We start from the raw sequence: 25085 nt of genomic DNA, 5'->3' as shown, positions 1-25085 counted from the left end.
CAATTAGCATTTCAAATGAGTGTTTAAGGTAATTTTTCGGAATGCTCATGAGAATATCGGTCGTCGCCTTTTGGATAGCTGAAATGTCCTAAAACCAGTGTCCTTTCATGGGCAAATGAAGTTTTCCAAATAGGTAAAAATCACAGGGTGCCAGAACAGGTGAGTAGGGTGAGTGATTAATGGTTAATATGGAGTTTCTTGTCAAAAAATCAGTGACAAGCGTCCACCGATGACATGGCGCATTATCGTACAACAAGCGCCAGGACCCTGCCTCACGGTATTGTGGTCGAGCACAACGAATACGTGACAAAAGACGCTTCATAACACCAAGGTAAAACCCAGCATTAATCGTTTGGCCAGGTGGGACGAACTCTCGGTGTACAATACCCTCGGAATCGTAAAAACAAATCAGCATTGTATTTATTTTTGACTTCTAAAGATGGCCGACTTGTGATCGTCACAGAGGTCCTCACGGCCTTCTTGGAATCGCTTAAACCACTCATGCACATTACTACGGGATAGGCACTGATCACCATAAACTTTTTTCATCATTTGAAATGCTTCAGTAAACGTTTTCCCAAGTTTAAAACAAAATTTTATTTTAGCTCTTTGCATTTTACGACCGATGACCAACAGCTGCTGTCACTTTTTGATCATTAACATCGATTGTAGTTATCCAATTGTTTTAAAATTTTTATGAAATGTCAACAAGAGATCAAACTTTTTATTTCAAACACCCACCAATAGGTGACGCCACCAGAAACAGTTATATTTAAAAAGTTCTGTTTCTTTTGCGACAGACCTTGTAAAACACAAAACATTCCATTATTCATCAATATTTATTTTGTCGCCTTCAAAGTAGTCCCCACCATATGTAATACAGTTATGCCAACAACTCCTTCAGCGAATTTTGTTTTATCTGTTCGATCGACTGAAAACGGGTTCCACGGAGCGGCAATTGAATACGGTCGTTGATCGATAGTATTCGTTGCGTTTTTGGCGTTAAATTCGGGCACAATCGTAGCTCGTTTCGAAAAAATTCAGCTTTATCGGGACAAGTCGAGCAAGAGCGCATTTCATTCCCAAAATGTTCACCAAAGTCATTCCAACGGGAGGGTGAACGAAGTCGAACTCTCTTGCCATCTCTAACACTTGCCTGATGAGTTTCAAGCACCATATCCTTCACTTTTTTAATATTTTCGCCAGAGGTCGAAGGTTGTACAGAACGGGACATGTCGTCAGCGCTCTCTGGGCCGTCTTTGAAGGCATTGTACCACTCGTAGGCTTGTGTTTTTGATAAAACTGAATCACCTTTTTCAGCCTTTTCCAACATTCGCAGCGCTTCCGCACACGAAATTTGGTTAGAAATACAAGATTTAAGACAAATTCTTTCTTCAATGTTTTTATCTATTGTAAAAGTTATGTACCAAGCTATGAACATACATTTTTTTGAAATATCATTTACCCGTGGAATTTAAATTACAATTTCCGACTGCTTTTTTGGCGCAATGTACATATTGAGCCTTACAAAATATAAAATAATGATTGTTTTCACGAAAAAATTTCGTTTAAATTATAAAAAAATGAGTGGATTGCAATATGGGAAAATTAATAATAAATAAAATAATAAAAATAAATAAAAAATAAAAATGAAATTGAATCAGCTTAAATGAAATAAATCATGTTAATTTAAAAACAAAATGTGTGCAATAATACAATTTAAAACAAATTTAGTGAAATTACAGTGAAAGGAGAAAGAAAGTTAAGTCGAATAAAATTAAAGTAAAATAAATGAGTGAAAAAGTAGAAAGAATAATAAAAAATAAATAAATAAGGCAAAGAAACTCGGAGGAGGAAAATTCTGTGAGTTAAAAATTGTCGATAGCAAATATAGCACTAAATTAAAAGTGTAATTAAATAATTTAAGTTAATTTAAAATTAAAACGAGTGAAATAATATTATTTAATGAAGAGTTAATGAGATCATTGCAGTTTAAGGAGAAAGAAAGTACAGTGGAGTGAAATTATTGTTAAATATACATATATAATAAGAAATGAGGGATAGAGAAACGAGAGAAATAAGTTAAAGATAAGAATAAATCTTAAAATAATGGAAGAGAGGTGAAATTAAATTAAGTTAAATTAATTTTGTTAATTTGTAAAACAAAAAGTGAAAAAATTTAAATATTCATATTACTAATTAAAGCAAGTTATAATTGCTTCCGCCAAAAATATGCCTTTAAATCGTAAAAAGTGTAAGAGGTGTGAAATTAAATTAGGTGAAATGACATAAATTATGTTAATTTATAAAAAAAAAGTGAAAAAGAATAATTGTATTGCAAAATTAGTAAGTTCATAGTTATAGGTGAAAGATAGTGCACTAGAACGAGAATAAAAAAAATAAATAGAAAAAGAAACCAGAAGAAAGGAGATGGTAGAAAAGTTTATACCAAATTGAAGGGAAATAAAGCATGAAAAAACAGAAGTAGTTATTTAAAGTGGCGATAGGAAGTATTATACTTAACTAGAGTGATTTAAAAATTTGTAAAATTAAGCAACTAATAACGAAAAACTATAATATGATCGTTATATGCAAAATAATAAAAGAAAAAATGTTAAAGCTTAACCTTGAAATAAAATAAAAAGTGTCAAATAATGTGAATAAATGTGAATGTCGGTGTAATTGAGAACATAAATCATTTGATAATATTAAAGTTGGAAAAAATCTACGCAAACCTTGAAAAATCACTCCTTACATACATACTATGAAAAGAGTATGCCGAAGTACTGACTGCGAATTCCCATAACGAATCACAAATAAACAGAAACAGCATACTATATATATGTACCTTGAAAAATTACTTAGGCAATTACATGCAATTATTGCTAGTAAATGCAATTTGTTCAACTAATATACAGTATATATTGCATAGTCAATTTTATTGCATTTTCAGTGGAGGAAAAGAGAAAAAAGTAAACAAAGAATTCCAGGTAGTTTGTTGAACCATAAAGCAATAAAAGTTGCTACGTTATTGATACACATTCCTTTACTTAATATAGTGTAACAAATCATCAAACAGTAAACAAATAATATATTTATATCAGGTTAATATATACATATACATATATATATATAGTTTTTGTTTACAAACAAAAAATTGTTTACTAATAAGTTCGGAAATATAAATGAAGTATATGAAACTGTAAATATTACTTGTGGTTAATAGAAATATGTAATAACTACAATAAAAGCTTAATTTAAATACAAAAAAATATATACATTCATGTAAAATATAATATTTAACTAAAAACATTCCAAGTAAGAATTTGAATGAAATTCATTTCATTCATATTTGCTTTCCTGCCTACTTTTATTTCAACCGATCTCGAACACTTAAGTGAAGAAAGCACATTCAAGAATTCCTGCTTATAAACATATGCCTAGTTTCGGGTAAGTTTCATGTATATTATATATAGCGTTGATTATATTTTACTCTTTCCTTTTTTCTTTCTTTCCATTTTGCTTTCATTTCTCTTGTCTTAATTGCGTTTTTTTTGTAGTGAAAAGTGTTGAAAAGAAATCAAAAATGAAGTGCTACACAATGTACAAATTGTTCGTGCCATTGGGCTACCTCATCTATATGGTTAGTAACCGTTAACTAACAGCTTAAAGAGACAATATTAAAAGTACGAAAACTAAATTTTACCATTTCAAAAACAAATCAATTTCAGATTACAGCCGAATGGCAAACCAATGCATACCAAATCAGAGGAAAATTTAATGGTGAAACTTACTTAAAAGTAAATTTCAGAAATTGCTTGAAAAACGAAAATAGCATAAACAGCGGAAGCTTAAGAGCTGTAAAAGAAAACAAAGAGAGGTTTAGAAATTGCTTTCGCAAAGAAACTGAAATATCAATTATATCAGATTCAACTGTAGTGCAGTTCAAAAAATGTTTTCGAAACACTTTGCCACCGAGCACAACTCAAACGCAAAATACCGCTACAAATGAATACCGAAGCGTTTTTCAGGAACCTTTCACATCTAATGAATCGCAACAGAAGCTTTATAAAAAAGGATTCACAGAATGTTTTACAAAAACAAAAGCGAATATACAACGAGACAATTTTGAAGAAAATTCTACAGAATACTTGGATGCCAGGAAAGGTGTACACAGAGAAAATTTTCGACACTGTTTTATGAAATCCTCGCAATCAGAATTGCGTGAAAGTTTTAAACGTTGTCTAGTCATTAAAAGAGCGCAACAAAATATTATTCTCAAAGAAGAGTTCAAAAGCTGCTTTAATAAATTAATAATAAACACACAAGAACTGCGCAAATCTTTTAGGCAATGCTTACACCCTACAAGAATACAAGAAGCAGCTGTTTTTAAAACCGAGTTTAAAAAATGTTTCCAGCAACATGCAGATAAAGATAAACTACTGAACAACGAAAGTAGAAAACAGCAAATAATTATTCTAAAAGTTCGGTTCCAAAAGTGCTTTGTAAAACTTGGATATAAAGAAGAACTGCAAACAAATTTCAAGCGATGCCTACAGAAACGAAAAATAGAACAAATTGTTGTTCTACAAGAAGAGTTCAAAAAGTGCTTTGTAAAACATGGATATAAGGAAGAGCTGCAAATCAATTTCAAGCGATGCCTACAGAAACGAAAAATAGAACAAATTGTTGTTCTACAAGAAGAGTTCAAAAAGTGCTTTGTAAAACATGGATATAAGGAAGAGCTGCAAACAAATTTCAAGCGATGCCTACAGAAACGAAAAATAGAACAAATTGTTGTTCTACAAAAAGAGTTCAAAGAGTGCTTTGTAAAACATGAATATAAGGAAGAGCTGCAAACAAATTTCAAGCGATGCCTACAGAAACGAAAAATAGAACAAATTGTTGCTCTACAGAAAGAGTTCAAGAAGTGCTTTGTAAAACATGGATATAACGAAGAGCTGCAAACAAATTTCAAGCGATGCCTACAGAAACGAAAAATAGAACAAATTGTTGTTCTACAAAACGAGTTCAAGAAGTGCTTTGTAAAACATGGATATAAGGAAGAGCTGCAAACTAATTTCAAACAATGTCTAAAGACTCGAAAAATCGGAAAAATTGTTGTCCTACAAAAAGAGTTCAAGAAGTGCTTTGTAAAACATGGATATAAGGAAGAGCTGCAAACAAATTTCAAACAATGTCTAAAGGCACGAAAAAGCGGACAAATTATTGTTCTACAGAAAGAGTTCAAGAAGTGCTTTGTAAAACATGGATATAAGGAAGAGCTGCAAACAAATTTCAAACAATGTCTAAAGGCACGAAAAAGCGGACAAATTATTGTTCTACAGAAAGAGTTCAAGAAGTGCTTTGTAAAACACAAATATAAAGAAGATAAGCGCAAAACCTTTAGAATATGTTTACTAGAACGAAAAATAGGACAAACAATTATTCTCAAAGAATCGTTTAAAACATGCTTTATGAAACAAATAAACACAGCCAAACAACGACAAAACTTTAAACAGTGCTTTAAACACAATAGAGAATGGTCAACCATTATTCTAAAAGAACGATTCAAGCAGTGCTTTAAAAGAAATACAAAACTCACACAGACAATATTCAAAAAATGTATTCAACAAACCACATTCCTACCAGACGAACCTTACAAACTATTCAACAAATGTATCGAGAAAACAACTTTTGAACCATCCACTCCGACAAAAATATTTAAAAAATGTATTCAACAAACCACATTTACACCAGACGAACCTAACAAACTATTCAACAAATGTATCGAGAAAACAACTTTTGAACCATCCACTCCGACAAAAATATTTAAAAAATGTATTCAACAAACCACATTTACACCAGACAAACCTGACAAACTATTCAACAAATGTATCGAGAAAACAACTTTTGAACCATCCACTCCGACAAAAATATTTAAAAAATGTATTCAACAAACCACATTTACACCAGACGAACCTAACAAACTATTCAACAAATGTATTGAGAAAACAACTTTTGAACCATCCACTCCGACAAAAATATTTAAAAAATGTATTCAACAAACCACATTTACACCAGACAAACCTGACAAACTATTCAACAAATGTATCGAGAAAACAACTTTTGAACCATCATCTCCGACAAAAATATTTAAAAAATGTATTCAACAAACCACATTTACACCAGACAAACCTGACAAACTATTCAACAAATGTATCGAGAAAACAACTTTTGAACCATCCACTCCGACAAAAATATTTAAAAAATGTATTCAACAAACCACGTTCAGCCCAGACGAGCCTACACAAATATTCAAGAAGTGTATTGACAAGACCAAATTTAATCCAGACGAGCCTGTGCAAATATTCAAGAAGTGTATTGACAAGACCAAATTCAGTCCAGGCGAGCCTACACAAATATTCAAGAAGTGTATTGATCAGACCAAATTCAGTCCAGACGAGCCTACACAAATATTCAAGAAGTGTATTGATCAGACCAAATTCAGTCCAGACGAGCCTACACAAATATTCAAGAAGTGTATTGACAAGACCAAATTCAGTCCAGACGAGCCTACACAAATATTCAAGAAGTGTATTGATCAGACCAAGTTCAATCCAGACGAGCCTACACAAATATTCAAGAAGTGTATTGATCAGACCAAATTCAGTCCAGACGAGCCTACACAAATATTCAAGAAGTGTATTGATCAGACCAAATTCAGTCCAGACGAGCCTACACAAATATTCAAGAAGTGTATTGATCAGACCAAGTTCAATCCAGACGAGCCTACACAAATATTCAAGAAGTGTATTGATCAGACCAAATTCAGTCCAGACGAGCCTACACAAATATTCAAGAAGTGTATTGATCAGACCACATTCAGTCCAGACGAGCCTACACAAATATTCAAGAAGTGTATTGATCAGACCAAATTCAGTCCAGACGAGCCTACACAAATATTCAAGAAGTGTATTGACAAGACCAAATTCAGTCCAGACGAGCCTACACAAATATTCAAGAAGTGTATTGATCAGACCAAATTCAGTCCAGACGAGCCTACACAAATATTCAAGAAGTGTATTGATCAGACCAAATTCAGTCCAGAGTGTAGATAGACGGACATACATAAATGTTTAGAAAGCGTAGTGACCAGGCTAAGTTTACACCAGACCAGCCTATACAAGAGTTCATGGAGTGTATTGATCACATCAAAGACAAACTAGAAAAGCCTACACAAATATTCCAGAAGTGTAATAATTAGAATATGTTTAGACCAGATCAGGCTAAACAACAGTTTAGAAAATATATTTACCAAGCCTCATTCCAATTGAATAAACCAAAGAAAATATTCGAAAAATGTATTGACCCAACACGATTAACAAACTATTTCAGAAATATATTCATCCAGCTACCTTCAACGTAAGATATGGGAAGGAAGTATTGCATAATTGCTTAGACCAAACAGGATATGTGAGCATATGTACAAAATTCATGAAAATATTTTCAAGACTTATAATTATGTTCCACGAATTGCTAGATCTAGAGATCTTCAAACCAAATGAGGACCCTAACAAATTCGATTTAGATGTGGAGGATCTTCAAGTGCATCTGAAAAATGTAAGTAAACATTACCTATAGACTATACTACACAAAAAAGGTATGTTACGATTTGCTGCTGTAATATCAAATTTTACTAAAAAAAAAATTTTACCTGCCAAACAGCCGCCGGGTATGCCAAAGCTTTTAATTTGTGGAAAACCTGTAAAGAGAAAATATTTATTAATATGTATTGTTTTATTTTATGTTATATTTACTTTAATTTATTTACATATTTTCTTCGTAAAACTATTTCCTGTTCATATTTTAATTTCATATCAGGGTCTTTGATCAATAAGGCTACAGATATTCAGGTGTCAAAACACAACCACTCAATGTTTAGTAACATTATTGACAAATTGACAGTTCACAAAGTATAATTTTGCATATACATACAGGGTGTGTCATTTTTTATGTTATATGGTAAACTCGAAGTCACTTAAGTTCGTTTGAGTTGGTTAATCGCCCGAGCATTACTGGCGAACACCGCTCTAAGTGTGGTCAAGACGGCCAAGTGTGGAGATCTGGCTGGCTTTTCAAAGGGGGGCTACTTCGGGTAGACATGCGCAACGGATCCAGATTTCTATACGACGAAGAACTCTCAACTTGGCCACAAAATTATTCCACGAAAGTTTGCTGCTGCTGCAATAATAACAAAATAGCGCATCCTGTATAACGGTATTTAAGCACAATACACAGATTCAGATGCATATAGCATACACGCACAAAACAAATTAACAAGATAGGAAATGATTTTTAAAATAATAAACACACTTAGTGTGTGTTGAAATTAAGCGAAATGAAAAATTTTTAAAAGCTTATTTTCTTTTGATATTTGAGAAGCATGCCTAATAGCCGTTTTCACAGCAATTGTTCAATTTGGTTAATTGAAAACTTGGCAACATGCTAAATAGCGGTTTCAGCACTTTATTGCATATTTTGAGCATAGCCAGATAATTGAAGTAACACACAAAGAAAAATTAATTGAAATAACTTAAACTACGGTAAAATTGAAATATGAAAAGAACAATGAATTAGTTTGAAAATTATGCATCTTCACTAACTATTTTATGAGCCAATCTGTTTTCTTAGTGGCATACCGATAGACCCTGTAAAGTTAAGGTGTACCTGACGTCTCAGCACGCTTGAAAAAATCTAAATTCAAGGTTTGAATGGATTTTCGAGGAGTTCTGGCTTCATTTGCCACAATTAGGGCGCGTTTCGCAAGTTCAATCAGTTTTAAAGTAAACGATTTCTCATTTCATTCAAAGCTTTCCCAACTACATTTATATATCAACATGTTCGCGTTGTTTCCTGATAAAATTAAGGTCCTACAATATTCTAAGTTGGCTAAAATATACTGACTTTACTGACTGTCTCAGCTCGCTTGAGAAAATCTAAACTCAAGGTTTGATTAACATTTCGAGGAGGTTTTGTGTCGTTTCGCTATTTTTAGGGTGCGTTCCACTAGTTCAATAAGTTTTAAATTACATAATCGATTTCTCATTTCATTCAAAGCTTTTTCAACTATTTCTTAGCTTTGTTGCTTGCATAGCGTGTCATAGGCGCCTCAATCGCTTACGATTTAAAGTATAATATTTCGATTGGAAATTTATAATAAAATAATATTTCAACCATCGTGTATTCGGCAGACTGCATAGTCAGGATAAGAACACAATTCAAGTGGCAAACGTATGCACGACAGCCAACTCGTTGCGATTGTTTGAGGTGTGAAATGTCAAACCTTAATTAGGCCAGCAAAAATTTAAGTGCATTTTTTAATAGAAGAGGAAACAAATACTTCTATTCTGATATGCTTGACTGTGGGCTCAAGTGGCATGCGAAAGGTCGATGAAATTAAAAGGGTAGTTTATAACGAGCCACTATATTTTTATTTTCTTTGAAAGTTTGTTAGCAAATGCGTACATAAAATATATTAAAAAAATATAAGAAAATATTAATCTAAATATATAAAAGGCATAATTTAAGTGATTCTATGCTGGTAACTGACGCCTTTACCTCGTTGGATTTTTTTTTATCGTTGGATCAAAACAAGATGATTGTTAGTCGAATCGATTAACAAGGCATGTCCAGGGTTAAGAAAGGTTTCAGACCTTTATATTTATAAATATTTAGTCTTTTAATGATTTAACTTGACAGTACCAATGTCGATACAGAATTGTCGAATTGTCCATATTGAAGTAAAGTAAAGCTAATTAATAAGCCAAAAATGAAATCAAAATGAAAAACCAGTAACACGAATTAACACTTGAGATACTGTTAATTAAAAAAAAATACATATGTATCTGATTTTTTAATTGCTACTTTGGTAAAAAATATTTTCACTTTATTGCTATGTAGTCCGAAATCGATTAGCATTATAGAAGTACCAGCTTCTTTTTTGCTTTTAAATACTAAATAAGTCAACGCTCATATAAAGCGAAGTAAACGGTAAAAAAATCAAGTTGAGATTCTAAGCACGAAAATCGACAAAACTCGAGTGGATACTTGAGTGAATGCGTCTACAAAATGAGTAGGTCACAACAAATACATTGTATGTGCTCTGTGCTCAGCGCAACCAGTAAACAGAGAAATACACTTCTCTGTAACATCCATTGGACATGAAGTAGCTGCTCATAGATACATCACTTATACAAAAGATCTTCGAAAAGGCATTACATGTCTTAATATGGTTCTTCATTACTATAGAGATCGGTAATGTAATCCAATATGAAAAAAAAACCCACTAAGAAATGATTAAGAAATATGTACCGTAAGTCAATGCGTTCCCAACGATTGCAAGACACAAAACTTTTTGATCGAATCCATAAAACGCTTGGCAATGACACAGAAAACTTTGGTCCGTTACAGTCCAGCGAATTCATATAGTAAATACGTCGTTTTCAACTCGACGATTTAGTAATGCCAGATGCAGGTTCAGTTTAATTTCAGCTAAAGTATTCGTCAAACAGGATATCAACGATTTTGCCTTTAGATATCTAAGACGAGTTCGAGATAAGGCTGGACAGTAACATAGAAAGTGTTGCAGTGTATCTTTCATGTCTACTTCCCTTCACTTTCTGCGTGTATATCGCCCAGCCCACTGATACCAGTGGTTGTGGCTAGTCATTAGGGTCAGTAAAAAGCATGCGTGTGTTTCACGGGGCTCTTGTGTATAAGCTTGACGATCCTTCATTTCCTTAAGGTATTCCATCGCACTCTGAACCGTCTGTCCGCCCTGTCGGAAACTTTATTGTGTGTCGTTTTCAATGAATTTCGTATTTCCTGTACTGATTTGGTAGCCAAATAGATGTCACTTTTGGCAACCTCATCAGCTTTTTCGTTTTCCGGAATTCCGTTGAGACCTGGAGCTCAGTATACATGTAGTTGCTTTCTGACAGCCGTCATCTCTACTTCCTCACTACTTCCAAAGACATGCTCGGTCTCCCAATTGTAGCCTGGCTATCGATGCAAAGTTCTCATAGAAATTCATCGAGGCGTTTTACAACAAGCAATCTCCTCTTCTTGGCTAGACTTTTAAATTTATGCAATCATTTCTACAACATTCATATCATAAGAATTGCAGCTACTGCACTTACGTAGATATATTTGTGATCGGACTGTCTGAAAGTAGCGCTCATTTGTAGTTCCAGCGTCAAAACGTCTATCAATCATTTTCAATCTCACGCACTCACACACACAAATACATGTAAAGAATCTCATTTACTTGGCGGCCAAAAGGTTGACGTCAATTGGCAGCGTCAAGCGTCAAACAGCCGCAATGGAGGCAGACAACTTTACTTGGAAATATCACAGCCACGCTGGTGTTTGGGTGGTCTGCAGACACAGTGTTGCATACAAAAAATAATAATTTTAGAAACTCAAAGTGTTTTCACTTTTTTTTTAATTTTTTTGTTTGCTTGCTGTTTTCTAATTGCTTTAGCTGCTGCAGAAAGCACAGTTAGCGATCCCGTTAGTGTATTGCACGCACGGCTGATCGTCCTCTCGTGAAATTCACGCGACAGGCGGCGCTGCGCATAGTTAGCATGTAGTTATTGAAAGCATTTGAAGGATATTCATGCAAGCTTGAGGCAAAGCTTACTGGTTTTAAGCGTTTCATTTTGCTTATATTTTCTTTCAACACTTTTGCTTGCCACACTACACTCATTCTGATTTTTTTTATTTCACTCACTTAGTTCTTTATTTTTATTTTTTCACTTCTTTTCTTATTCCGCGTACCTTCGTCAGGCATTGTTTAGCATTAATCAGTTTTTAATTAACTCGTCACTTACCCCAGTTTTTTGATGTTGTACTTGTACAAGTAGTCAGCAATTAGCAAATAACGCTTTATGCTTGTCAAGTTGGAATGTGTTAAAAATAAAAAAATACAACAAATACGAGTATGAAAGGAATATTTGAAAACATGATGGAGTATCGAATTTCATATAATTGCTGCCAACGCTAACGGCCTGAATAGTACTTAACATTTAGATATGAACTTTGTTGTGGTGCGTTACGTGGCAAAAGGAAGGGACGCCAACTGACAGCGCTCAAAACTGGGGCAATAAAATTTCAATAAACCGCTGGAGGAATTTTTAAGTAAAGACATGTATTTTAGGTGCGATTGACTTACAAAATTATGAATATTTTTGAAGTATTAATGTAACATACTTTTCCAGAAGACAAAAACTCTAAACTATTCTTAAACTCTCGTTTTTATTGTAGCCATAATCTAAGCCTTAATTACCTATTTCATCGAGGTTGTAACTTAGGAACAGGAATGTTAAATGAATGGGTTTGGACAAGCAAAGATTTGGCTAGGCTCATGCGGGGATTCTTTGCATGCAAGATATAGTTGAGTTTGTCAGATTTTATTCTGAAGAAGTAGAAGTTTAGTTTACTAAAATAATCTGAACGAAGTTGCATGAGGTTGACTCAAGTTTCACTAGTGAATTGGAGCGCTTCTTCTGCTATGGCCGGCGGTGTAACTTCAAGAACGTTGTTCACCGGAAATAAATCAACGAAGATGTTATAGGCTACTGTGTGAACGGCATTTACTGCCTAACTGAAACTGACTGTGTCCGACGATGTTGAGCTCCTCTGTTTTTTGTGGAAATTTGACTCCAAGCATGCCATTCGCTCAGAAGAAGTCGGCGAAGTTTTAGAAGACTGGTCTGCTCAGTGGAATGCTTCTTGCCGTGAATGTATTGATGGAATGATCTCTATTGCAACTGGGAAACAGTTCAGCTACAAGTAGATGACTCAAATGATGATTTCCATGAAGGCGCCCTAGCAGAAACTGCTTGAAAAGAATTTCGTTGTGATCAGCGACTGCGGGTTTAAAGCTTCATTTTGAAGGTGTTACTTAAAAGACAACAAGAGTGTATACTGAGTACTGTGTTTGAACAGGTTTGTAGCTGAGAAAACTACATTCTACTGGATCTATGCGACCATATTTGTGTGGCATAGTTTATGACCGTCCGACCAATTGTCATTTAACTAGCCAACAACGCCAACTTTATATTTTCTGCAAAGTGTTGCTAATTGCTGACTACTAGTGACGAGGTAATTTAAGACTGCGCAATTTGAAGATTTTACTGCTACTCTCAGCTTGACAGGATTCTATTCACTTCTGCAGTTTGTCAACTATCGATATTTTAGCATCGTCCACAAAAATATTAAGGTCTAGTTTGAATGCCTTCATTCAGCTAGTAAGTAAACTGGTGCGCTGTGTCTTGCTGCCGCTCTTAACCTTGTGCCGTTCACGATCTTATACGGGCTTTCTGGTGTTGACAGTCAGTACTTGAACTGTTGGTTTAATCAACAAAAATATTAAAATCTGTGCTGTAAATCTTCGCCGATAGTAAACAGGTGCGCTTTGGACAAAGCAAAAGCGTCATTAAAATTGGAATTGGATCAACAACAGACGGCTTTGGAGATGTTTCTATACACTCGTTCGACATTGGCCAATGTGGATCGAGCGCTGTTGGATTCCACAATTCTCCATGGTTTCATCACAGTTAAGCTACAAGTAAATCGGTATTTTCTGGTAATTTTTAGGACTCACTAAGATCTTTAAGAGTTAGGATCTATTGAGACCCATTCTTGCATATTCGTATTCAAATACTGCCAAACAGCCGCACACAGCTGATGGCAGCTTTTCGAAAGTCAATAATAATATAATTTGACTGTAATTTCAACCCTTCCATTAGCTCAGCATTGTTTCATTTTACATTTTTCACTTATTTTTTCGTTTAGACAAAAACATTTAAACACCACAAAACAAAGGCGTATTTGTACTCAAGATCCGCACAACTGGTTGCAGCTTTGCATTGCCCTCATCGAACCAACGCAGATTGACGAGCTTAACGACAGCGACTTAAGGCACATTGCACTGAAATACACTCACACATACATACAAACACACAAACAAACGCATTTATGCAGTGCAACCGCGAAATTAGCGCGCTTGTCTGTCAAATTTAATTTCCCTTTGATATGTCACTGACTGATGGACTTCCAGTTTGCGCGAATATACAATTGATGCAGGCATTATTGGTTGGTGTTGCATGCAACATACTTTTAAGTAGCTTTAAGCACCATCTAAAAAACAAATGTCATAGCGTGTCCCGTCCATTGTCGTACACAATGCATACAAGGTGACGCGGTTTTTTTGTTTTTGTTGCACGAGTCACACTACGGCTATTGTCGTTTGACGCCAGTGAAGTTCATTGAGTGTGCTTGCCACTCAATGTGCAGTTGCAATGTGTTTGTAGGGAGTGTAGCCTGCCACTGTCGAACCCCTTTCATCACTCTGACAAACAGGCTAATAAATGAAGATTTAAAGCAAAAGTCACTTATTATTTGAAGGCAACAGTGGAATATTAAAACAACTGTTAATTCAAAATTTAGCCGAGGATGCACGACGCTGACATAGCATTAAGTATGAAAGTATATCATTCGAAAGCTATACCTCGAAAGGCTGATATTTCTGAAGGAATCCTTAAGATTTCAGATACTATCTAAGCTGGGATCTCGTGGTGCAACGACTGGAAGAGCTTGGCTGTCCGAAAATTACTTTTTGGCGGTGTTACTTTTCGAACAGAAAGGCCTCTCTAGTCGGCATGAATGGGAGTGTGAAGATCGAAGTTGGTCCACATATTTGGAATCTTATGATGGACTCTCTGCTTGGGCAACTCAAGCCACTCTGTAAGTGTTGTGTCTATGCGGATGACCTTCTTCCTCTTTTGCAAGGTCGCTCTTGGTCTGAGTTAGAGCGGGCGAGAGGAAAATTTTAGAAACTATAAATGCTTGGAGCTTAGGTGTGGTGGTGGCCATATCAATGGAAAAAACACCGAATATACTGCTTAAGGACAGATTTTCGCCAGTTCGTTCACCGATGTCCGGGTGAAAGGGGCCAGTGAGTCAAATACCAGGGTCCGGGGGCTGAACCCAAAGTACGGCAGAGGCTGTAGATGAGCCTCGAACTCTACCAAAGGGGTTAGTGGGTCCATTCCATACTGCTAATTGGTACTGAAAATATCTGGTTTTCAAGGCTATAATGAACGCATTGATTTGATCCGTTATGCTTTTGAGCGCCGTGAGGTAAGGCTGTCGTCAGCAGGTACCCATCCCAAAACACAGTAGACTTTTTGCAAGTTAAGGAAACTACAATAGCAATCCAAAATGTCGACGCTTACCGGCTGATAAATCTATCAAGGTGGAGGTGAGAAAATTCTAACTAGGAGTTCTTAGAAACTTCCATTTTACGAAAACTGGACTCGTTTCTCACGGTAAAATAACGTTTAAAAGAAATCTGTTGGACAAATAGAACGTAAATTGACATTATCAAAACTGAAGTTCGAACTAAATAACTACATCTTGAAGAGCTGACGAATTTCCATGCAGCAGTTGTTAAACGTACTTATTAGGAGCTCGTTGTCGGATTTCGTAATCTGCTCTTCGCGTTACGGAACGCTGTCATCCGCCATTCTACATTATCTAAGGCACTTCTCGCATCTTTACATATTTAATACTATTCTAGCTATCTTCGTGTACACTTCACTTAATATTCATATTGTCATAACTGCTTATTTGGCTTAATTATGCCGTCGTAACTAGAATAATAAACAAAGAGTAGCAACAAGAGAGATTTTCGTTGAGTGTTTGGCCAGCTTAATTGAAAATGGAGTTTATTTTCGTTGTCGTCTAAATTTTTTAAACACCACAAGGAGCTGCTTAAGTATGGTACTAAATTTGTTAAGGCATAAAAATTACGGTACTGTGGAGAAATACACATTTGAGGAGCGTAAAAGAACAGGTAGCTTAAAAACCACAAAGTCAGCATAATAAATACGTGGCTCAAGTAACTTATTTTGCATAGCTGAGCGCTTAAACAGCTAAAAAATAAATATGTAGTAGCCATAACAATGAGTTGGTAGTCAATCAGGCGCTTAGTAATGAGCAAGCGTACCGACAAGCCAGCTGAGTGCCGGTGCTGCCGCTGAGTGAGTGGGCGGTTGCATAGTTAGCTACAAAGTCACAAAATCTCAATGAGTACACGAATATGTATGTTTGTATGTACCATCGCAATACTCATTAAACGCACAACGACATTAATGTAGAATCAGCAGTCGGTAGTGACAATGGCAATGAGACAGTCAGCTTGACGAGACGTTGCTTAGTCATGTACAGGGTGAGAGGAAGTTAGATGCGCGATGGGCAAGTCTCAAAAATACTTTTTGAAGATTATATTTCGATATTTTTTTTCGTTATCCTGTTACTCCTATCTGTAGTTGAGGGCCTCTTCACTGTTGCGCTATTTCACACGATTGTGGGCTGTAGTTTCTCTACGGCGTCACAAGTGACTTTTGGGAGCGGAATCTTCTGACACTCACAACCTTTTCCACTTCTGGTTCATTGTAGATTCCAGTCAAGCGCCATTCTTTTTGTTTTTGGTGAATGGATTGCTGATCTTTTTACATTTCTGCTACCACGGAGTAAGACTATATTAATATTATATACACCTACGACAATCGGATCTACGTAATCGGCATGAACCCGGAGTTTTATATGGCCAAAGTCTGTCAACTCGGTAGAAATCTGCTGCTAAAACAACAACAACTATATTAAATCCCACCCAAAGTTTTACCGCCGAATTTTACTAATTGGAATAAATGCCATCAAGTCTCTCAAGCAAGCTGTTCTTCATCGAGCCCTACCAACACCTTATCGCCACTGTATTCTCATTGATAACCTTCAATCAGAAAAAAATGTGCACTAAAGTGAATTTAGAGATTAGCTCATATTTATACAATTTTTTGTCATTCTTCTCGTCACCCTGTATATTTATAGATATACATCACGAACGCAAAATGCTTGTCATGTTTTGCAACAACTAAGCATACGACTTTAACGACAAGGCGACAACAATACTCGCGCCACATACACTCACCGCCAACACCAACGCCGGACAGACAACAGCGTAATCACCAGCATAAGCGGTCAACACAACGTCAACCGTAATGTGAGTGTTATTGTAAGCGCGCTGCTGTTGTTGTACAGCCGGTTAACTGCCCTCGTAGGCGCGTCCGGCTGCTGTTGCAAGTAATTAGCGTACGAATGGATTAATCTGATTTCAATTTCAGTCAACTCCCTGTCGGCTACGTTCGGCGCTTCTTCAACTCTCCAACTGTCGGCACTCAGCACATGCAGATATATTTACTGTTTATTTTTGTTGTTGTTGTACTTTCAAGTGTTTCTTTTGCATTCGTTAATTTGCCGGTTTTTTTTTATTTGTTTTTCTTTATTTAATGCGCCAAGTGTTTTAAATATTTCATTGTCACCTTAGTCGAGCTGAGAATTTAGACCTTTTCGGCCATAATACTACTCCCTCTCTTTCGCTAAGCAACTCTGTCATGCAACAAACAGCTGTTTTTTCTTTCTTCTATTTTTCTTTTGCTCCTCTATTTACTTTATTGCTTAGCTTATGACTTCCGTTTGATTTCGTTGACTTTTCAATAATTTATTATTTTTTAAATTAACTTTTTTCCACGCTCTGCTTTCATGATTTAAGTAATTTTCATATTATTCATTTGCATTGTTTATCTTTCGTTATTAATTTGTTTAATCTGTGTGTGAAAAAATTGTACGCAAACGACAATGTCGCATATATAAATATGTATGTATGTATGTCTGCAAATTTCCTGTACTCGTTTTGGCAAATAATTACTTGCAATCATTTTTGGTGATTGTCAGAAATGCTTAAAAATTAATAATGACATTCGAAATCGGTGTTCGCAAAAAAAAAAAAATTTGGCGAACTGAGTCATTTAGACATTGGTAGGTATATACAAATATATTTATGGTCTGTTACACTTCATTTTTTATAAAATTAATACCAATTAACATTTTGTAACAAGTAAAGGGTGACTCATATGCAAAATCGTAACAAAGTTCGTACGTAGGTTTTTTTTTGGCGAGCCTAGTGTTACAATCTGTCAACTTACAACTGTTTCGTAAAGCTCGACATTTTTGATGTTATATGTACATACATATATACATACATATTAAGAATGTTTTGACGTAAGAGCACTAATTTATATACAGTAACTTAAGATATTCATCTCGGCCATAAAAGCTTTTAGCAGCAAGCGATCCGCGTATATCTTTCTGTCTCAGGTATCTATATAATTTTTATTTACTTCGATTGTATTAAAAACTTTTGAAGTGCGATTTTCCAAAGTAAACCCAACCAAATCCAACACTTAATGTTTTGTTGAATTTCTGTCGATGTTCAATCCGATGTGTTCAATGCTGATCGCTACAAAAGTTTTTTCGTAAGTAAATCAAAAATAAAACCTAAGTATATCCAACTGAATTTCTGCCTATCCTCAACGCAGCTGATCGATGATATAGCAATATTTTTATATTATTCACTATGCCCTGTTTCCTTCATTTGTCACCATTGTCTATAAACTAACTATAATAACGACCAACTGTTACACGAAATTCCAGTTTGAGAAGCTTCTCAAGTGAACCGGTTCTAATAATCTGAATGATAGTTAAAGACTTGCCTCAGATACAACAGCTTCTATCAAGCTTACTGTATTTTATAGTAGCTCAGGAGAAATCGTAAGGGAATATCTACAACTATTCTAACCTCAGAGCTGAAAGCCTCTGTAGCTACTGCTCCTTTTATAATACATATGTACATATGTATACTTGTATTATTTTTTTATATATAATACATAAATAAATATTCTAAATTCAGCTTTCCATAAAATATAGCTGTTATTTAGACTTTACACACAGTGAAGCTGGGAGCATGGTAAATATGATAAGTTTTAGGCAAAAAATAATTAAAAATAATTTTATAACTCTTAAGGATTTTAAATTTTTTGAAAAATCTAGACTAGAATGACTTTTAAAATAAACGAAGATTAGTAAGCAGAAATCGCTAAAAAAATGTAATATTCAATTATAATATTCTTTTTGGTGATTTTCTGAATAAATTTTTGAGTTATATTAGAACTAATCTTACGATGTTCGTTCCATATATGAATCACATTTGTGTTACTTACTGAACACCACTGCACTGTGTGTATAGCCTAAGCTACTAAGTTTGACAGGTAAACTTTTATGGTAGTTATACATATGTATAGCGAATTGGCAGGCAAGGCAGAGATATTCAAAGCATCTTATTTACATAAAATCATGGGATTATTTTATTTATATATTTTTAAGCATTAATGATTTCGCTTGCTTTCAGGTTTTAAACTTTCAAAAAAATGTCAACAATTATATTCCAGTGACTAAATTAACGTTATATAGTAATAATTATTAGTGATAAGTTCTTTGTGTAATAGTGAAAAAAAAATATTTAAAAAATATGTTTCATATATATTATATATATCGATATATATATACATACATTTGTATATCTGTCTATGCATATATACTATATATATGTACATATATATGTATATAAGTTAATAATTGTTTTGGTTGTTTTTAGGGTAGTTGTTGAAATTTGTTTTTTTGTTTTTTTTTTAATTATTGTTCGGGAATTTATTTGTTGAATAATTATAAATATATTAAATAATAATATAAATAATTGAAGAGTTTCTATATAGAAAATAAAAGCCAAAAATGGCTTCTAAAAATGAAAATGTGTTAAACTATTGGAAATCTTCGATATTATTAAAATATCCCAAGAAAATTTGTTCGTGTAACTTAGAAAGGAATAATTTCAATTGAATATATAGAAATAACAACTTAAAAAAAAATATTTTCCTAAACATAAATAAACCTTAACAGTTTTGTAAAATTTAGTTGGAAATAAAGTTAGTATGTTGTGGTTAAGGTAACATATCAATGTTTAAAATATTACAAAACAAAGGTAAAGATTGAAATAAAAAAGAAAATAAAAAGTAAAAAACAAAAAACAAAAAATAAACCAAAAAAATCACAAATTTATAATTATAATTTAGTTATTAAAAAATTATCACAATAATAATAATAAGATGTTTTAGGAAAAATAAATAAAATTTAATATATATTTATTTTTAAAAGGAAATATGAAAAATTTAACAAAAATATATAAAATTTTGAAAAATAAATTAAAAAAAAAATAATAAAAAGATGTTAAAGTAAATGTATCATAAAATAAAAAGGCTGTTAAAATAATAATAGTTTAGTTACATTGTCTTTAAGGTAACATATCAATGTATAAAATATTGCAAAAAATTGTGCAAAACAAACAGACAAAAAAATTAAATAAAGAAATTAAACAAAAAAAAACGAAAAACGAAAACAAAAACACAAACAAAACTAAAAAAAATATGTACAAAAATAAAATAAACCAAAGTAAAAAAAATAAGATCCCCAAAATTTGTGCTCCTTTAAAACAAATTAACAAAAAAAATTAAAAAAAAAAATTAAAAAAAATTAAAAATTATGATTTAGTTTTTAAAAAATTATAACAATAATAATAATATGTTTAAGAAAAATAAGAAAACAAACTAATATATATTTATGCCGTACGGAAATATGAATTTATTATAAATGTGGATTTGGCGACCATAGATTCATTTGTAATAAATAGCAAAAAAACACAAACAATTTAAACTTTATATGTATGTATGTACATATGTATATAGAATATTTAATGTTTATAAAAAATATACAAAAAATATATAAAAAATGTAATAATAAACAAAAATAATAATAGCAACTGAACTCCATCTGGTATCGCAAAGGACCAAACTGGTCTATGCGTGGTTTATTGGCCTACCAGATTAACCTAACCTAACCTAACAAAAATAATTTATAAGCAAAAAGTGGAAAAACAAAATTTTAAAACACATACCAAAAATTTTAATGCCAAAAAGAGTGTACAAAATTAAGTGAAATAAGAAAACTAAAATTTTTTTAAGCAAAAAACGGAACAGTAAGAAAAAATAATTTGCATTAAATTAAAAAAGTGTTTAAAACATATTGTAAAAAATTTCTAAAGTTTTATTTTGTTTTCTTTTTTTTTGGGTCTAGCATTGTTTTTAAATAATTTAAATAATTTATAAGCAAGAAAATTCAAAACAAAACAAGGTACAAACATATTAAAAACAATTAATTAATCAAACATTTATATTTAAAAGAATTTTTGTGAAAAAAAGTATATATGTAATTAAAATATCAAAAAGGTGTTAGAAAAATTAGGTGAATTAAGAAAAAATATGCCCCAATAGAAAAATTTACAATTATTTAATCATAAAAATGTGATAATCGAATCTTTTCAAAAAGAAGGTCTCAAATATTGACAAATATACAGAAAAGTTAGGAAAAATTTATAATTATTAAAATTACAAAAAAAATTAATAAAAAAAAATTTCAAAAATTTTTTGATCCAAAAAATATATATTTTTAGTTATTAATAAGTTGGTAGCTTTAAATTTATTATAAAATACTACAAAATCTATTAGGAATATACATACATATGTATGTATTATATAATTGTTAAATATTTAATTAATAATATATTTAGAAAATAAACGACTAATATGTATATGTATAATCACTTAAAATTTAAAAACGTCTTTTTATTGCAGCCCTTAAAGAGTGGTTTGTATGAAATAGCTTAGGTCAGATTACTCTGGTACGCACTCTTAGACTAATTATGGTACTCAGGTAGATGGTCAGATTATGTAGCTCATAAGAAGCGAATTTCAATAGGTTTGGCGGTCTAACTTCTGAAAACTCTTCCAGTGTCTCATATCGTGGGGTCCCACAAATATCTAGTGCGGGACCAGTTTGTATAAAATAAGTGAGATATGCCAATTTTCGAAACTCATTATAAACTCGTCTTTTTTTTTAATAATCAGATATTGTTTTTGAGGTCCTAGTAAACACTTTCAATGGTGTTAGGATCTAGCTGGCCCCTTAACCCTTTGCAAACAATTCTCTCAACGGATAAGATGCTATTAAACTCAGATCGAGGTAAGTTCCCACACCGACATAGAGGTGACTAGTTCAAATGAAAAAACAAACGTTTTAGTAAGTTCACCTCTCAATCTATCTATCCAGCTGTTACTAAAGATCCAAAATTCCCGTCGCTTCGATATTAGAAAGCATGAAAATAGTTAGGGCTTATTATGCAAACTATTCAAACTATCCAAACAGATGAGCCTAAAACAACAAGAATTCGTAGACATGCTGGAACACTGATTTTTAGACGTGAGGTGCTATAAGCAAAGCGGATGAAAAGGATTAAACCGATGAAAAGTGTTTAAAAATTAAAGAAAACAAAGTGAAACTCCTAGCAAAACAACGCTGAAAATTGTATATTATCCAAAAATAACTAGAAAGGCTTCTTTGGTAGGTTAAAACCATTCCAGCAGTTGAGGTTTAAAGCCCACTCCGACATATTTGTGAGGGAAGAGGCTATACCATAGACTATAGATGTATTCAAAATTCAAAAAAGCTCATGGCTCTGCTTTAGCGCAACTGTAGTGGTAGTTAACTCTAAGCCCAACCGACTTTCGGGTATAAATGGTAACTAATTTTCAAACCTTACGTATGCAAGGTAACCCGTAAGTCTCAACAGATTTATAAAAATAAAAATTTAGAAACCTGCAAACATTCAAGGATATCTTTATTACAAATTACAAAGACGCATAACGGCACATACCTTCATTCGATTGCATTATAATTCATATTTCAAAGGACACAAATCGCCACTTACCCTGTGCATGCAACAAATGATGTGGCGGATGTGCGTGTGTATGATGTGACTGCAGTTGCAACTGGTGATGATGATGATGATTGTGATGTTGCTGCAATGCATGCAAATTGGTAGTGTGCTGGGCAGCCGCAGCGCCGCCACCACTTAGATTGTGTGGCAAAAATGCAGCTGCCACAGCGGCATGTGCATTGAAGTAGGCCATGCGTGAGGCAGCAGCGGCAGCCATTGTCATCTGGTGGTGATGATGTTGCTGTTGGTGTTGTTGTGCAGCATGCTGTTGCTGTTGTTGCTGATCGGCGGCAACACTAAACGGCCCGGCTGCAATACTGCCATTTGCAGCCGTGGTGACCACGGACGCCGACAGTGCGGGCGCACTGGTGCCCACAGTTGCGGTCGTGTTTAATGAAGTGGTTGCACTGCTAGCGCTGCCGCTGCTGCTGCTATTGGCAGCCAACGCTGGCTGATTGGGGGATTGTGTACGCGTTGTTATTGTCGTGGGTGGCGGTGTGCCGTCAGTAGTCGCTGTAACAGCAGTTTCTTCTGTTTTCGCAGACGGCGTGTCGTGGTCCTTCAGCGCGCTGCCGCTTTCGCTGGGTTCGTGTGTTTTAGCGACGGCTGCGGCCACGGCAGCTGCTGCTGCGGCTGAATTGCTCAAGCCGAGCAGCTCTTGTATGGCGAATGGTGAACGCTGTGGCATATTTTTTTCTTATTATGATGTTTTTCGGGAAAAATTGTTTGTAATTTTAATTAGCTGAATTAATTCAGCGTTGATTCTTTTTTTAATTTCACTTTCACAACTTTTTATTCGCTTTTAAAACTTTGTTCAACTTTCACTTCATTTGTTTATTTGTTTTTTTTTTTCATACGTTATTGGCCAGCTGAATCGGATAAATACAAACTATAACTACGAAGTGTAAATAACCTTCTCCTGTCGGCCCCTAAACAGAAAGACTTTCCTAGTTTCAAACGTATTTCGATACACAGCTTTCAAAGTGCTGGTTCGATGATATTCTTTCAAGCTTTAGAAAAAATCGATTATCTACAGAGGCGTTTTCGTCCAGACAGAGTTTGCATAGCGTGCAGCTAAGTGTGATAGAAAGTTCATTGAAACTACAAATCAATAATTTTCTCATTCAATTTCAAACTTGTCTCGAATAAGCTAACTATTCCGCGAATCCATACGACACAGTCCGCTCATTTCAACAGAATTTCTTAAAAATCCTGATAAAAGAACTAGTACTTGCCTATTAAGGCTATATTTGCGCTATCATTAGTTACCACCGAAAGAGTGAAGTTAGAAAAAGACTCGAAAATTACTCAGAGATCAGATGTCTACTAGAGGTGACTGTTTCTATTAATTAAAAGAGGTTAGATATGGACGGGGTAGGAAAACAGTTTGTTGAAATATTAATTCGGTAAACGACTAACCAATTTGGAATTTCTTCACAAACCAGATGAGTTAGGTATTTAGATGCGACGAAACAAAGACTGTAATTCTCTTTCCAGTCTTCTGGGATATTTAATTTATTTGTCCATTTTTGAGTTGTTGGATTTCCAGAGATTCCAAGTTACTCGTAGAGATAACAGTCGAAGAGTATATCCGAACTACGTTCAGAAATTTGCAGTTATCTGAGGAGAGGCAGAAGTTATTAGCTAGCGGTATAGGTTACACATACGAAGTAACGGTTAACAAGAGAAAGCTGACTTTTTTATAATTCAAGATCTTCAACCCCGTTCGCAGACTAGTTTCGAAATTTAAAAAAGTCTGGAGGTTAATAATGGCTGAATGCAATCAAATTTTGAAACAATTTCGTCGGAAAATTTTTAGAAGACGACTTAAAATACCTCAATTACACTGGTAAAAAATTTCGTTGTAAAATCCATAAAGTTATTATTCTATTCAATTTTTTCAAGAAAACATATGTATTTTTTGAAACAATTGTGTATTATAATACACAGAAAAAAAATTTAAAGAAAAAAATTAATTGAAACATTTTTAGAATCTCGAATTTTTTACTTCTATTTTTTGAAAAAAATATATATATTTTTTAGGGAAAAGTAATAGTTATACACTGAAAAAAATTTGTGACGAAAAAAATTTTGTTTAGGAAAAAACAAAATTATTAAAGAAAAAGTTTTCAGAATTTTTTAGAAAATTTTTAAGAAAAAATTTATAAAAAATTATATTTTTATTTAGAAAGTTATTAGTGTTTTTAAGAAAATATACATACATACATATGTTTTG

At 33.6% G+C, this 25085-nt stretch overlaps 1 protein-coding gene across 2 annotated transcripts in view; it reads right to left on the bottom strand.

Moving 5' to 3' along the window:
- Positions 1-23598, bottom strand: part of LOC120774775 (motor neuron and pancreas homeobox protein 1) — a 103564-nt gene extending 79966 nt beyond the window's left edge. For both annotated transcript variants that reach the window (XM_040104546.1, XM_040104547.1), the window contains exons 1-2: positions 22841-23598; positions 7718-7765 (exon numbers count right to left, since the gene is read on the bottom strand). In XM_040104546.1, coding sequence (XP_039960480.1) covers positions 7718-7765; positions 22841-23537 — 745 coding nt within the window. In that variant the 5' untranslated portion in view covers positions 23538-23598. The remainder of the gene's footprint in view (positions 1-7717; positions 7766-22840) is intronic.
- Positions 23599-25085: the final 1487 nt, after the last annotated feature.

This window comes from Bactrocera tryoni, chromosome 4, assembly GCF_016617805.1.
Source record: "Bactrocera tryoni isolate S06 chromosome 4, CSIRO_BtryS06_freeze2, whole genome shotgun sequence".
Classification (NCBI taxonomy): Eukaryota; Metazoa; Arthropoda; class Insecta; order Diptera; family Tephritidae; genus Bactrocera; species Bactrocera tryoni.
This window is presented reverse-complemented; position numbering and strand designations above follow the sequence as displayed.